A 16,928-nucleotide genomic window follows, 5' to 3' on the forward strand; every position below is an offset into this window, starting at 1 on the left:
GTGTAGATCACCTCCAGTGAAGGTTGGATGGCAGCGCTTTCTAATGAGAGGCCTTCATCTGTGCCCCCACTCTTGTTGTGATCTACTGCTTGTACAGCTGCACATGTAATGTGTTAGAAGGCAATAATTTTGCAGATGTTTATGGAATTAACTTACCGTCCTCCTTCAGATCCCTCATTAAAACCTCTTCTGTTCTGTGGTGCCCACAAAAAACTTGAGAACAGTTAGGCTGCGTTCTCAGTGCACAGTAACCTATCGATTGTCTCCTTGTACTCCGCCTTGTGTCTGTATCCACCCATTGTCTTTTGTCTTATACTTAAATTGTAAGCTCTGTGAGGCAGGAACCATCTTTTTGTTTTGTTTTTGTACAGCGCCTAGCACAATGGACTCCTGGTCTATGACTAGGTGCTATCATAGAATCATAGAATCTCAGGGTTGGAAGGGACCTCAGGAGGTCATCTAGTCCAACCCCCTGCTCAAAGCAGGACCAAACCCAACTAAATCATCCCAGCCAGGGCTTTGTCAAGCCTGACCTTAAAAACCTCTAAGGAAGGAGATTCCACCACCTCCCTAGGTAACCCATTCCAGTTCTTCACCACCCTCCTAGTGAAAAAGTTTTTCCTAATGTCCAACCTAAACCTCCCCCTCTGCGACTTGAGACCATTACTCCTTGTTCTGTCATCTTCTACCACTGAGAACAGTCTAGATCCATCCTCTTTGGAACCCCCTTTCAGGTAGTTGAAAGCAGCTATCAAATCCCCCCTCATTCTTCTCTTCTGCAGGCTAAACAATCTCAGTTCCCTCAGCCTCTCCTCATAAGTCATGTGCTCCAGCCCCCTAATCAATTATCGTAATACTACTAATAATAATTAATAGGTACTATGATGGGCACATCAAAAAAATAGCATTTTTGCAAAGTTATTTTAGCAAGGATTGTCATGTTACCTTCCTTTAGCAATAGAACCAGCCTCAAAGCCTTAAGAGGTTACTGTTAGACAGACAGCAAATTCATTCAGAATGAACTAACAAAATGAAAGATAATTTTTCTCTTTTCATTTACAATAATTTCAGTCTGTTTAGCCTTAGTGTTGAAAACTGATTTGTTCCAGGATTTTTATTCTGCTTTCATGAGACTGTTCAGATTATTCATTTCTCAGGTTATAGCCCAAAAAATGTCAAGCATGTTAAATATGGATGAAGACCCAACTCTCACTATTTAACTGTCAGCATTCCAACCCACCGTGGAAAGCTGAACCCCATTGTTTGTTCAAGCATGGAACTTTCTCCTGTAAAATGGTTCTTAAACCTGCTACTGATGGCACTATATAATTTACAAGCTGCTAGAGCTTTCCTAGAAATGAAGCAGGTTGTGTTTGAAATATGAAAACTTCCAGTTAGTCAAAAGTAAATTGATTAGATCCTTGTGTTTATTTTATTAATTTCTTAGATGGTAGGACTCCCTACCAACATTTTGCACATCCCTCGCAACCACTGCCTCCTGTTCCTGGACCTTGCATGAGAGTCATCCATCCTGCCCAGCAAATAATCCATAACTATTCAAATCCTCATGCTCCTAAATGCAATGGAGAAAGAGTTCCACAAAGAGAATGCTCCTCTGCGGTACGCCCACGATTTCCGTAAGTATGCTTTGAGAATTGGGACACAAACTTTGAAAATTCTAGAGCAGTTTTGTTGGTGTTTGGAACCAGTATTTGTAAAGCCTGTAATGTTAGTGTTTCTTGTTGGCATGTGTATGGAAAGGTTGGTTTGGAGATTTGTTAAGTTTATTTGCTATCTCCCATGCAACGGGGCCTCGGACAGAGCAAAATACAGGCTCTGTGTGGTACCAGAACTTCAAAGCCAGTTACCTGAAGTATTATTCCAGTGTCTGCTCCACTCTGACGGGTGCATAAGTGTAAATACTTGAAGATTAAAAAGAAGAGGAGTAGGAAATATCTTAGTTGAAACTTCAGAACTCTTCCCCTCCGCCCCAGTTTATGAACAAAGATCAGTGAGGTTACATTCTTTAGCCTCCAGTTTTATGATATGCCAGCCTTGAATTCCTCAGTGATTTGCAACAAATAAGTTCATCCTTATCTCTTCCGTAGCTCAGAGGAAAAGAGAGAAAATCTTGTTTAATTCTGATAGCTATCTAAATTAACACTTCCAGCATGTTCATGGACTTAATAAAACATGGACATTCATGACATAATAAAACATAGAATGTCTAGCACTTTTCATCTGAGGATCTCATAGAACTTTGCAAACATTCATTCATTAGGCTTCACATTGTCATTATTATTTATTATTAGTATTATTATTGTTATTATTGTAATTGTTATTGTTGTTATTATTATTACTACTACTAGAGCTCCTAGGGGGCCCTAGTCATGGACCAGGACCCCATTGTGCAATATAATTCGCTATTCTCACTTAAGAGATAGGGAACATGAGGTAGAATTTTTTTCAAACTTGGTTGCCTAAAGTTACCTTCAGTGTGAGCTGCAGGCACTCAGCATCTTTGAAAATCAGGTCATTTTTAGTTTAGTGCTGAAATAAGAATTAAGGTGGGTTAACTTTAGGCATTCATTTTTGAAAATATTCAGCTATGTGGCTTGGCTGTGGCAAGAAATTGAACTAGCAACAGAACTCTGGAGTTCTGGGTGGTGGCTACATAGCATTCTCTGCCTCCAGAGAATTAGGAGCAATAATTAGCAAAGTGAAATGCAGTAGCAAATTAAGTTTGCATTAGAGATTTTCAGCTTGTCAGTGGAAAGAATGGTGAACATCTAGTGTCTTTGAGAGAGTTTCAGTCAAATTTTAAAAATGGGTGATAACTTTTGGCATTTATTTGTCAATTTGAAGTTCTGGAAAGTTTATAAGCAGCTGTGGAAAATAGGAGTTTTTGTGACTGATTTTTTGTGGAGTGTGTCTCATTTTCCTTTGTACCCTTTTTGCAATAAATCCAAAACATCTTTTGGCCACATCGCTGCTCCTTTGCACTAATTCCTAGAATGGAAATTATACATTGATAGTGATTATCTATAGAGTATCTTATAACTTTTTCTCATAACAGAAAATGGGTGCCAAAGCAAATCCACCAAGTTTTAATTTGACAACAAAAAATAGGTTGTAGCCAGAACGTTGTCATTCACATCCAGGGACAAGGGGGGGAAAAAATGAGAGAGAGAGAGTGTTCTAAGGCCATAAACCCCAGCCAAGAACACAGCTGCTGAAAACTCTCTCCCTACCCCTCTTTTTTTTAAAAAAAATAACTAGTTAGAAACATTATACAAGGTTACTGCAGCCCCAGAATGCAAGTGTCTAACATGAAAAATCTCAATCGTATCCACTATAACTGGTCACATACAATTTTTTTTCACAATTTTGATCTTTGGTCCATAACCAAAATATTTCAGTTTGGAAATGCTATCACGATGTCTCATGGGAGTTGTAGTTTGGGTACCTCAGACTTTGATTCTCCTCTTTAAGCCAATGTCTCTGGTCAGACTCCATCTGAGTCCCTGAGGCCTAAGAGTTTTCACATATCATCTTCTAGGTAGTGGCTATAGACTATATAGGTGCAGGAGCGGCACCAGGGTTTCTGGTGCCCTAGGCAGAATTCGGGGGAGGAGGGGCGCGGCATTTTGAAGAAGGACCCTCCACCGAAATGCCGCAGGCGACAGCAGCAGTCATTGCCGAAATGTCGGCGGTAGCTTAATTGCCTGCTGCTGTTTTCCGCGGCACGTCGGCGGAGGGTTCTTCTTCGGTGGTGCGACGGAAGCGGAACCCGAAGCTCCCGCATGCCCCGTGGGGAGCGCGCAAAATGCCGCCCCCCAAATCCTGGCACCCTAGGCGAATGCCTAGGGTCGCCTAATGGAAGCACTGGCCCTGTATAGGTGCCACTTTGATGGTCAAATATTCACATGTATAGAACGGTATGCACAGACCAGCACCATTTGGAAAGTTTACCCCTTCCCATCCAAAAATACTTTTTGCTTCCTTTATTTACAAATTAGCTGCTTTCAAGTACGAAAGGATCCAGCCTTTCTCTTACATTCACGTGCTGTGGTCAGTGCTTCCTTTGCAATAAACTACATCAAGGTGGTAGACTTCCAGCCAAGAAGTATCAATGGAAACGCATATCCAGACACCCAAATAGATCTGAGGAAAAGCTGAGCCAGTGGTGACTCTTCAAAATCTCTCTTAAATTCAGATTTTCAGTCCTAGGTTCTTATTTGGTAAATATTTGATAAGCCAAGTCTCTCTTTGCTATTAAAACAAATCATTTGTTTGTCTTTAAAATAACTCAAATTTTATGTTTGCGTGTGTGTATATATATAAGAAATCACCATTTGTTTTTCCTTCTAGAAACCAGTTATACAACCAGGTACCCAATGGAGGGCTGCCACCCACGGCAAGTGCCCAAGGTGATGCTTACCGGTGTACTTCTGACTTCGGACCTCAGGTTAACAATTTTGTGCCCCCAGCTGCTGTCCCAAGACCTCTTAGTAATCCTGCAGCCAAGGGAACTCTGAGAACAAGCAATTTGCCAGAAGAGTTACGTAAGTTGTTAGCAATTTTCTTCTGTCAGGTTTTATTATTTCAAAAGCTGTCTGTGATCATCAGCCTGTCAGCTTTACATGCTTAGCGACAAAAAATGTAAACAAAAAGAAGAACACAAAGACAACAAAGAAAGAACACTTAACATGAACTAGACTTTTTGCACTAAATGTCATGAGGTCCTGAATGTGTTTGTGTTTGGTTTAACAAATTATTCCCTTGGAACTGGAAACAAATTAATATAATTCTCATTAATTACTTGACATTATGTTTTTTAGAAAATAAACAAGCACTTTTTCCATTATTTTCATGGGCCAGCTGATTTCTTGCTAAAATAGATGTCCCTGTGAGGCAGGAGGCACTGTAGTTCTCAATAATGAAATAATAGCAATCAGAGCATAGAGACTGTTCTGGATCAGTTAAGGAAAAAATGAGAACCACCTCCTCCTTCAGAATCTTCACCTGTTTCTAAAAGCAAACCCTTATAATAATAATAATTAATAATAATGTTACTTAGTATTAGATAGTGCTATTATCCACATCTTACAGATGGGGGACTGAGGCCTAAAACTGGCTAACTTGATCATGATCATCTCTTATACGGCATTATATATATATTGGAGTTTTCCCAGTTTGTGTGTATCTGGGGTTGGAATTGAAATCACCAAACACTTCCTAAAAGAATCATAGAGATTTAAAAAATCTACTCAGTTCTCTAATCCCTGACAGTTCAGTGCAGTAGATACAATTCAGAGCATTTCTAGAGAATGTTTCCTGCACATGAGCCACACAAATCCTTGAATCCTGTCTCCAGATCCTAGTTATCTCACAGTACTTAGGACCAGATTATGGCTAAGCTCCTATGCAGGTATTTAAGGCTGAGAGGTTGGCACACTGGTGTGGTGCTATCTACCCCAAGCAGGTAGAAAGGCAGTCAGACCATGGTCTCAATCCCCACTCTGAATGAATTAATGCAGCCCACACAAGGGAGTGCACACTGCACTCTCTAAAGGAGTGGCACAGAAGCTGTATTGTGCCTCCCAGCACTCCTGCTGAAGTGGTAAACGCCACACCAACCCTGAGCCAGGGCTATGAATAAAAATAACAATACCACTTTTTATAAATAGTGCTGTAATGGTCTTCCAATGTCTCTTTCAAGGAAAAGTTAGGATTTTAAACAGTCAGTGTCCTTTTAAACCTTGTGTTGATTGATTGACAGATGATACATATTTCTGGTGAGATCCTTCCACATCTCAGTAGGAGCTTTACATTTTCCACCACTTTATATCTTTATATCTACCTTCAAAATCCCATATTACAGCCATTATGTCATTGTGCCTGAGGGCTGAATTAGACTATCAATATCACTTTTGGATATGCTCTAGCTCAACCAGTAGTTATGGCCTTGATGCAGGAATTACTGGGTGAAATCCTATAGCCAGTGTTATTGCAGCAGGTTAGATCAGAGTATCATAATAGTCTCTTCTGGCCTCAAAATTTATGATTCTCTGACTCTTTAATTGGTCACAGTGGTCAAATGTACAAGGCACAGCCCCCTCTCACTGACTTCACAACTGAGCAAGTAAAGTTATGAAACTGTCTCTTTTTCTTTGAATCATCTGTTTTGACTCATCACTTATTTATATGAATGTCTCTCTTAGGTAAGGTTTTTATAACCTATTCTGTGGATGCAGCTATGGAGGTCATGAAATTTGTGAACTTTCTGCTTGTAAATGGATTTCAAACTGCAGTGAGTATTCCTTCTGGAAAGAATGATTTTCAGATAAAGGAGAAAAGAGAGGTTTTTTTTTAAACAGAGAGGTGTATGTTTTTCTATGCATCACTAAATGTTGTAGATTCAGGGAATGGTAAAAGAGAAATGGGTTTTAGATGAAAAGTTTAGATTAAATTATCCACATTTTCGTTTGTTGACTTTTTAAAAGTGAATCTCGTGTTTTCATGTTCGTTCAGTCCAAACCATGGCCTCTTTGCAGAGACACCTAATTTTGTAGATGTTTTTTCGGATGTGGACATCTGTGCACTAGAAATCAGACAAAGACCAAAAACCACCAGATATTTCACATCGGTTACTGAAACAACCATAAGATAGTGAGATCTGTTGGTCACTACATATCTAGGGAGGATTCAAGCCAATGACCTAGAGGTGTGAAAGGCTCTGTGTTCCACCATCAATCCTACATGCCATCCAGATTTTCATTTAACTGTTCATGGGTTTTCTTTAACACAATTCTCACCTCTACAAGCATCATCCACAAAGGTTCCAGGACTTGATATTTATAGAAGCCAATTTTGACTCATTTTTTCTTATTTCAAGAACATAAGCTGTCTGATTCTCCCACCTCCACTCTTTGGCCTCTTTGGCCCCAATTCAGGAAAGCACTTAAATACATGGCTAACTTTAAGCTTAATAGGACTTAATGGAAGTTAAGCATGTGCCTGCTTGCTTTGTTGAATCAAAGCCTTTTCCCAGAGGCTCAAGCTATGCTTATTTATAGTAGTTTGATTCTAAATATGACCAATTAATATGAAGACTGTTGATATCACCTCTGGAGACAGAGTAACAAATGTAGAAAAATGGTATCAAAGCAGGTAAACAAATATATTCACTCATTATTTTTAAAGAAGAGAAAAACAGAGACTACCAAAACCTTGGAATTGTTAAAATGTACTTCATTAGCCAGTGTCATAGACTGTCAATTTATGGAGCACATGAACCTTGCAGAGAGCTGATTGAGGCTGATCATACTCATTACAATGAAGCCCCCTGCCCTTCGGCACTCTTTGTAGCCTGGATTGCTGCTTCTAATAGCAATAGCCTTGCTGATCAGCGCAGTGTGGAGCCAAGCTCAGATATTCATTGTGAAATTTTGCAGGAAGAAAGCTGTGGATCTTTTCTGATAAATAGTCTTGGACATAAATTCTTGTATTCTTTGCAATTATGCCAACTTAGGGAAATAATGGCAAGTTTTGTTTTGGGTTGGGGTGTGCTGTGGGTGAGAGAGTGTTGTGGGTGTTTGGTTTTGAAGAGTTGGGGTGGGGGTAGTAAATGGGAGATTCAGAAGCCACAGAAGTGGAGGAACAGACTAGGCACTTCAGGAATATTCTCAAAACCATGATTTAAATTTTCAACACCGACTAGCACTTTTGGATAGTGTCATCAATTTGTGTGGAGTTTCACTCTGGTTTGAACTATAACTGTCTTTGATTGGGACTTTCTGAAAACATGCAATAAGTAGCTACGTTAAAGTAAAAAAAAGGCAATGATTTTGATATGTAAATACTAATCTGTCTTTCGCCTAGGAATAGTGAACACTTAAGACTCTGAATCTTTAAGTACACTATTTGACTTTAAAATTTGTTTGGTAAACTTTTTACAAATGTTCCAAGAAATTCTCCTGTCCCTGTCCCATCTTCACAACCCTCAGGACCTGCAGCTAAACAATGGGGAAGTAATAATCTCCAGCTCTCCTTCTCTTACAGATTGATATATTTGAGGACACAGTACGAGGCATTGACATCATTAAATGGATGGAACGCTACCTAGGTGATGTACGTAAAGACAATCTAATCTTGTCTGGATATTTTCCCACAGAGATGGCACAAGGAAAATTCTTAAAGTTGATATTGGTAGTGAGGGACCAGAACCAAAATGTGAAGTGCGCACACCTACACTGAATGTACAGCAATGAGAAAGAGTTTGTCTTCATTAAACAGTGGAGTGAACATAGTAAATTTGTTTTTTTCCTCAGTTCTCTTTGCCCCCACCACACTCCACCAAGTTTTTCATCCATTTCTGCCTCTCTCCACATCACAAGTTTTCTCCTTGTCTGTCCCCTCAGGCCTAGCATGACATTCTCCCTCCCCTCAAGGCTCATTGATTTGATCTCTCTATCTGCCTGCCTGCTGCCAGTGGTCAACCCTCCTTCCCCAAGAACCTTTCCAGCTTTCCTGCTTCAGACTCCTGAGCATGCACTCCCTGCCTGTGCCCTCATTGTCCCCAACCTGGGGGTATTTGGTGCAGCATTGCTTCTACAAGAGAACGTGAAATATGATGCTGCATTTTTGTACAACAATAGGTCCACAACACAAGTAGCTAGATGGGTATTTGCATGAAGTTGTTTTGCCCTGCTTTGCTTTTAATCTATCTTAGCTTTGGGGAACATTAAATCTCCCATAGCCAATCCACTTGTGATTTGTTTTCCATTGACAAAACACATATAGGTCAATAGCTTAATTTAGAATTTGTGATTTAAAAGAAAATGATTGTACTCTCATCCTGTTCTAGACTAAAACAAGCAAAAGAGGCATGTAATGAAACATAAAACCAAGATCTCGATTCCTTCTGTTTGTTACACATCCCAAAGCTCTTTCTCTACAAGCTGGGGTGTTAACTGTGGCATTTCAGCCAAACTCGAACTCTGGTAGTTAAGTTCTGTCTGAAGTTTCAATTGGATATGTTGTTCCTCACATACTGCCCTAAATTACTGTATAGTGTTTCTAAGCATGGTTAAGGCAATTACTGTGTTTCATCCCAAAGGCAGCTGCATTTCAGTGGGGAATGCAGTGATCCTGTTCCCCGTATATAGTTTGTATATTACTATGTCTGTAAAGCACTTTGGGAAGCTGGGACCTTTATGGATAAATGTGCTGTGTAAAGGTAAACTAAAGTGCAGCTTGCTTCAAAGCCAAGACACTAATGCTACAACTTAAGGGCCTGATATTGAGAGTCCTCAGCATCTACAACTTCCTCTGAAGTTCATGGGAGTTCTGGGTACTCAGTCCCTGTTGGGATCAAGCCAAATCATTGTATTAAACAAAAACAGAGATACCCACTGACAGAGTAGAAAGCATCGCATTAATTTCTATCATTTGGTGCACAGCTTCATGCATTGGATTTCTTGGACTCATTCTTTCTTTCACAGAGTATCTGTCTGATATTTTGTGTGTGCATAGGTACATGCCAATCCCCAACATGTGTGCACACATCTGGCAGTGTGTGCATGCAAGCCAGGCATGTGAAAAAGCACATATGTAATATGTTGGTCCAGTGCAAGTTACCATGAATCCTTGTAGTATCTGGCCCCAACAACTATACAGTATTCTACTTTCTCCCAGTTAAAGGAGCTCAAGCGGTAGGTGACAGGGGACTGTACTTTTGGTACTGAAGGTTCCTGGTGTGGACCCCAGTGACAACTGTAGTAGCATGTGCACTTTTGAAAATCTGGGCATAACTATATTACACATAAGTTACTTTTTATTAATGTGGTTTCAACTATAAATTGGTCAATACTAATATCTGTTGATCTTATCCCTTGACATTTAGGTGTTTTATATGTAAAAGTAGCAATTGCAAGAAAGAGAGAGGAAAGAGTGTGGATGAGTTTCACAGTATTCCACTTGCCAGAATGAATGAGATCCTCTGATATTTGCCAAGAACATCAAGACCACTTAAAATACAAACTGGCAGGTTTCCAAGCAGCCTCTATGAAACATAGTGCATTTCACAATTTCATATGAGTGCTTTTCTCCCTAACAGAAGATGGTGATGATAATCATTGCAATCAGTCCAAAATACAAACAGGATGTTGAAGGGGCTGAATCCCAGCTGGACAGGGATGAGCATGGCTTACATACTAAATACATCCACAGGATGGTAAGTGAGGGCACGCGTTTGCCATTTTAAAAGGAATCTGCATCATTACCTCTTAAAAGCAAATCTTTCTCCAAATGCATGTTCTTTGTTTTCTTTGTGGTGCTCAAATTAATGCCTCCCATCTAGTCAGTATCCTGTACCCAGTATCACTGGCTAAGAAATGCAGTTCAAGATTAATACAACATCCTTTTAATCATGTATGCCTCATTCTTCCATATTTTTATGGTTTTATAAAATCAGAATTTTTGATATTCCAGTTCATCATCTTAAACCTTTTATGTGGTCTCCCATGCCCCCCCAGCATGATCTGATATAATGCTGTCTGACCTTCCTCCCTGTAATTCACCCTGCTGGCTGTGGGCTCTGTCAGTCAGTGGTAAACCTGACTGAGACATGGAATTGTGAAGCTAAGCACAGGACTGGCAGGGGAGGAGAATCAGACCAGTGTACTTTTGTGAACCTAGATGTTTCTTCCTCCCTTGTCAGCTCCCTGTAGAGCTCATGTCATAACCTTATAGGCCTCACATTGCCACAACTAACCTCCTATTTAAACTTCTCAAAATAGTTCTCTCCAGAGCTCTCCGCTGATCAGCCAGAACGAGCTAATACAAAGGTAACCCATCCCCCACTTGGGAGCTAAGACCAGTATCCTGGCAACACTTCCAGTTCTCACCACTTCCATCAGAACCTAAGTTAGATTAAACCCAAGTCTACATGTGACAGGGGTTTAGTTAGCATCCTTGCTAGGACACAGAATTGACCCAAATTGTGAAAATATTGAAATTAACGCTTTCACCACTTTGTAAACTGAATAGCATTTCTTATCAAGTCATACTTAAGCAATTCTTGATTTATTTGAGATTACTCGGTGCAACCAAAAAATATAATTATTTGATTCTGGATAACTGGCAAATAGCCAATAAAGCTTTGAAGAATCCTTTCCTGTGTCTCTTATTTCTGTATAGAGAGAAGTCACATAAATATGCCCCACAGATGGTGCTTGGTGTAATTAGAAGTGAAGGTTGACTAGCCCATAGGTTAAACATCTTAACAGAAGAGTAGTTTGAATAAGCAGTGAATGTTCTATATGTGTAGGAGTCTGGACATGTGTACAGAAAAATTAACTTATAAGATTAATCTTTTCAATTAAATGTCAGATTTGTTCTGTTTTAGATGCAGATTGAATTTATCCAACAAGGAAGCATGAACTTTAGATTCATTCCTGTGCTCTTCCCAAATGCTAAGAAGGTAAAAACAAATTGTTATATAATTAATCATGTATTATTTTTGGTCAATGTGCAAAATGGAATAAAAAGACTCATTTTCTTGGTGCTTTATAAGAGCTTGTTAATAATTTCCTGAGCAATATTTTACTCAAATGGTCCTCATTTTTATGTACAAATAAAACATATACCATAGTATTAATCAGTATGTTAACATGATATATTTGGTTTTAATAAGTGTAATAACTAAAACAGAATCAAATTCTCCTGAGTAGTAAAATAATTTAATTGACTTTGACATAAGTTATCTGGCAAACAAGCTTCTTATATTCACACCTTATTATTTTGCCAGTTTACCCCGAGATAATGCTAATGGGTTTGATGGGAGAGACTTATGATCATGGGGACCTGAGGTTTTTCCAATTTTTTTTAAGAAAGTAAAATCAAAGAAACTATAAATACTAAGTTATCATACTTAGTGGTGGGCCCATCAGACAAACTACAAGGTTTTGCAAAACCTGCAGTTTCACCTGTCCTCACTGTTGATTTTTGAAGATTCATTTGAAAATGGGAAATAAGATGTAAAATCAAAGTCCTTCCCGCATGTGATTCTTACTGACCTCCCTCACATTTTTGCGACAGTAGAAATATCAAATACATTGTCCTTTCCAAATTCCAGATGGGTAATTACATTGTCCTGCTGAAATTACAAATGGATATGGTATTCATCTTCACTTCTTGTTCTAAAATGTTTTATCCTTTAGTTTTGTTGTGCTTGTCAACAGCTGTCACATTAGTAGAGCTCTGTGCGCATACAAAATTTATATCCGTAGATGCAGATATGCACAGATATAAATCGCTATCTGCAGAGCTGCAGGGCACTACCGGGAACCACAGCAGCAAAAGCAGCAGCATGTCAGACCGCTGCTCCCAAGAGTTAGCGCCCCTTGCCAGCAGCTCCTCCTGTGTGGCTGTACTCCCCCCAGCCCCACCCACTGGGGTGGGCACCAAGCTCACCAGCAGCTTTGCCTGGTCACAGAGCCCCGGTGGGTGGGGCTGGGAGTGGTACTGCCACACTGGAAGAGCTGCCAGCACGGGGCACTGCTTCTTGGTAGCGGCAATCTGACATGCTGCTTTCACCACTGCAGTTTCCGGTAGAGCCCTGCAGCTCCACAGATACCAATTTATATCCGCAGATATCCATATCCGTATCTGCGGATATACATTTTTTTTTCGCGCAGGGTTCTACACATTAGATCCATGTGATTTCTGTATTTCAGTGGTGGATGGAAGGATTCTTTTATATTTACTTGGCTACCTAATGTTAGACTCCTAAATCTATATTTAGGCAACAAAATAAAAGGCTTGATTTTTAGAGATGCCGAAACTTATAGCTAGCATGGATGTCAGTGGAAGATGTGTGTGCCAGCATCTGTGGACACAAATCATTTATTTAGGTCCCTGAATATAGATGTAGGCACCTAACTTTTAAGCACCAAAGTTTTGAAAAATTGACTCTAGTTTATGAAGCATTTGGGAGCCTTCAGGATGAATGGTGCTATAGTATTTTACCTTTAGATCATAAAGTTTCCAAAGTAGCATTTCTCTTCAAATGGAAAGAAAAGTGAAACCATGGGAATGAAGGCGTTCCCACACCTGCTGTAGAAATTTTCAAAGCTTAGGGCCTGGTTGACATTAGTGGGAATTCTGGGCAGATCAAGGACAGCATATTGCTTTGAGTTTTCTTTCTATTTATCCATCTATCTACAGCCTTTAAAGCTCTACCCATACCCATAAGGCAGAGTTAATCCTAACTTTTGTCAGTCTTTGAGAGCTAGTATATATGCAGAATTTGAGATTTTAGTAATTCAAAAAGATTTAAGAGAATACTGTAGTATTATTTTAAAAAATGAGATTAAGGGTATGTCTACACTTTGAGCTGAAGGTGTATTTTCCAGCTTGAGGAGACATACTCACACTAGCTCTGATTTAGCTACCATGCCAAAAACAGAGTGTGACCGTGGTGTCATGAGCAGCTGGATGGACTAGACACCTCAAGTATGTACCCCTCCAAGAAGCCAGGTATGGACTTAGGGTGGTTAGCCCCTCCTGCTGCATGCACTGCTGCAGCTACACTCTATTTTTAGCATGCTAGCTTGATCAAAACTACTGTGGGTATGTCTCCTCGGGCTGGAATTTAGACCTTCAGTTTGAAGTGTAAACATACCCTAAGAATGGTACAAGATTCAGAAGTGAATAGACAAGATGGATGCTACAGGTCTATTTGGGCCTAATGCCAGATACAAGAATAGCACACTTACACAAAGTTCAGCCAAAATTAGTTTATTGTGAGACTAGCTAGCATATGGCAGTGGTTCTCAAAGAGTTATCCAAGGAGAGTTTCCAGGTGTCCTGCTGAGCTGTCCCTGTCAGAGTGGTGAAACATCTGTCTTCAAGCAATGACACTTCCTGCTAATTGTAACCCAGTCTAGGACACTCTTAGGTTTTCGAGAGGTGCCTTTCTCAATTAAACTACAAATTTTGGACCATCTCTACAGCCTTTGTGACTGCAATCTTTATTTCATGTTTCTAGGGGTACGATCAATCTTCATACAATTTGCTAATGACACTACAATTGTAGGGGTAGTGAATGTACTTCAGGAAAGAACCAAACTGTAAAGTGACCTGGATAGATTATATAGTGGGAGGGCTGTAGGAAGTATGGGGAGGTGTGGGTACCAGTGTATGTAAACCTGACACCTGTAGAGAGGAAATAAACAGTATGGATGCAAAGTGGAATGATGTAAACAGGAAGCCACACTCGTCATATTAAACCAAGTTCATTTTTATTTTGCTTCCTTTATACTGTCCTGGTAATAATTTTTCATGTAATCAAGCAATTGTCATGAGAAGGTGAAGGGATCAGTGCTTGGAAGGGTAATAATACATGATAGGGTTTGGAACTCAGTAAGTAGTCCCCTGTAAGAAAAGATTTGAGAACTGCTTGTATATGGAATAAAGTTCACCACCAAGGAAACAAGAGGAGCCAACTGGTCTAGATAGTTTTCACTATGAAACTAAATAAATACTGAAGGGAGAAGAAATTGTGACAAGCAGCTTAAGCCAAAGACTGAGTGGGCTTTTCCAGCCTCTACTTGTATAATACTACAGGGAACCTGGGTCTTGCCAGCTCTCAGATCTGGCAGCTGATTCAGCACTTGCATTAACAGAATGGTAACCTCAGTGATTTAGGTAAAAATATTAAGCATTTAATTTCTTACATGAATGCCCAAACAATGTGCTGTTTAGAACACTATGTATCACTAGCCAAAGGATCAAAACAGATAATTTAGTTACTTATTAGTTTTCATCTCATGTTCTAAATGAGAATAGACAAGTAATAGATATGTATATATTGTATTGATTTGTTTTATAAATAACATATATAACCTTTACAGTATGCCAATGGAATGTAAGCCAGTGATTTTCTGTGTGCTAACACACACAACGCATTTGAGAGTCCACAATAGTTTTGGTATGTTTTGCTATATATTCCCTGATAACTAAGGGCTGTAAGAAGATCAGTCTGCTATCAGATGAACCTTGTAAAATCAGAGGGCAAACAAAATGCTAGAGTGAAAAAACCCCAACAAAACTCAGTCAGTACGTTGACTTTATTAATACTTCTCATGAGTCATATGCAAACCTGTTGTTCTAAATAATCAGTTTCCATCCTTCCATCTGGGGGGAATTTTTACTCTTCGTTCATTAAGTACCATGTAAATATGTGGCACTATATAAATGTTCATAGTGTCTGGATGCTATGGTGATGACCATTTTAGGCATTTGTCTAATAGTTACTGATATCAGTGAAAAGTAAATTAAAACATGAATGATGGTTAGCACCATAGTATGCTAAAATAAAAACGTTATACACGTGATTAGTTATGCAGCTGAGCAATACATAGACTCAACCTGTTTCAAAAAATAAATAAAAATCCAAGTGTGACTAATTACTTGTCAGTGTTGTGGGAAATGGCCATAACAGAGACACAGTGACGGTTGTATGGCAGAGTCTAATAGCACTGCTGGGAGGTTTCTGCAAGAAAGTGATATGCAGTCAGGGGATTTTATGTGGTTATGGTTTTGGTTTGTTTTTTCTCATTTGCAGGAACATGTGCCTACCTGGCTTCAGAACACTCACATTTATAGCTGGCCAAAAAATAAGAACAACATCTTGTTGCGGTTACTGAGAGAAGAGGAATATGTTGCTCCTCCAGTCGGACCTTTGCCTACACTCCAGGTTGTGCCATTATGAACAGTTTTACAGAAAGTGCATGACAAGTAATTGTTAAAGGGTGATGTTGGCAGGGAGCTAGGACTTTTCCAGGTGGCCCTTTCTGATGATGGAAGATTCTCTTTCTGCTAAAGGAGTTGTCTTGGGTAATTCAGACTCAGCTCCCTCACTTTTCCACTGTATCAAACATCGCTTTCTGAAGCTGAGCAAGCATAATTCCTCTCTCAATTCTTAAACACATTGCAAATGGAAAAAATGTCCAATTTTATTTTTTTATTGATGTTTCTAATATTCCTCTACTAGTCTGACACACAGCACGTAATTACTGAAAATGATGTTGCAATTAGTGTAAAACAATTCTGCCTTCCTGTTTGCTGAGGGTTTCTTTTGTTGTTATCCAGATGTTCTTGCATATTACAGTACTCTCAAACAATGGAACAGACAAAATATATTTGCTTTTTGTAAAACTGTTTTATTTATTGCTGGGGAGAAATAAACGAGGCTTTGTGGTGTTTTGGGAGCAACCTTAAAGGACTGGCAACTGTTCGGTAATAAATCTTTTACTCAAACAGATTATCTTGCACTGTATTTGATAAGAGGGCCTGTGACTCTGGCAGACCAAGTGCCAGCTCATGGCAAGACCTCAGGCCTCATTGAACCATGCATAGATGGAAACCAGTCTGGCTTACCTGTGGGTTAGTATAGTTAAAATAGAGAGACAAGGTGAGTGAGGTAATATCTTTTATTGGGCCAACTTCTGTTGGTGCGAGAGAGACAAGCTTTTGAGCTATACAGAACTCTTCTTCATGTCTGGGAAATATAATCAGAGTGTCACAGCTAAATACAAGATTGAACAGATAGTTTAGCATAGCATATATTGAACACTGTTCAATCTTGTATTTAGCTGTGACACTCTGATTATATTTCCCAGACATGAAGAAGAGCTCTGTATAGCTCAAAAGCTTGTCTCTCTCGCACCAACAGAAGTTGATCCAATAAAAGATATTACCTCATCCACTTGTCTCCATAATGTCTTCAGAATAACATGGCCACAACAACACTGCATACAACAGTGGAAGATACAGTAAAAGTAGATATTAATATTATAAGAGTGTGTTTGGTGTCTAGACCTTATGAACAGTGTAGGATGCTGCATGTATTGATCTCACTT

General features: G+C 39.4%; 1 protein-coding gene and 1 long non-coding RNA gene across 4 annotated transcripts in view; one reads left to right on the top strand and one right to left on the bottom strand.

Moving 5' to 3' along the window:
- The window catches only part of TRAF3IP2 (TRAF3 interacting protein 2), a 40,218-nt gene extending 23,699 nt beyond the window's left edge, over window positions 1-16,519 (top strand). Inside the window, exons 4-10 of one of the 2 annotated variants that reach the window (XM_039529363.1) lie at window positions 1,448-1,637; window positions 4,372-4,565; window positions 6,225-6,313; window positions 8,065-8,133; window positions 10,121-10,237; window positions 11,411-11,485; window positions 15,632-16,519. In XM_039529363.1, coding sequence (XP_039385297.1) covers window positions 1,448-1,637; window positions 4,372-4,565; window positions 6,225-6,313; window positions 8,065-8,133; window positions 10,121-10,237; window positions 11,411-11,485; window positions 15,632-15,778 — 881 coding nt within the window. In that variant the 3' untranslated portion in view covers window positions 15,779-16,519. The remainder of the gene's footprint in view (window positions 1-1,447; window positions 1,638-4,371; window positions 4,566-6,224; window positions 6,314-8,064; window positions 8,134-10,120; window positions 10,238-11,410; window positions 11,486-15,631) is intronic. The other variant, XM_039529364.1, reaches the window with a different exon arrangement.
- The window catches only part of LOC120400597, a 72,576-nt gene that overhangs the window by 23,910 nt on the left and 31,738 nt on the right, over window positions 1-16,928 (bottom strand). The gene's annotated exons all lie outside the window — the stretch shown is intronic.

This window comes from Mauremys reevesii, linkage group 3, assembly GCF_016161935.1.
Source record: "Mauremys reevesii isolate NIE-2019 linkage group 3, ASM1616193v1, whole genome shotgun sequence".
Taxonomy (NCBI): Eukaryota; Metazoa; Chordata; order Testudines; family Geoemydidae; genus Mauremys; species Mauremys reevesii.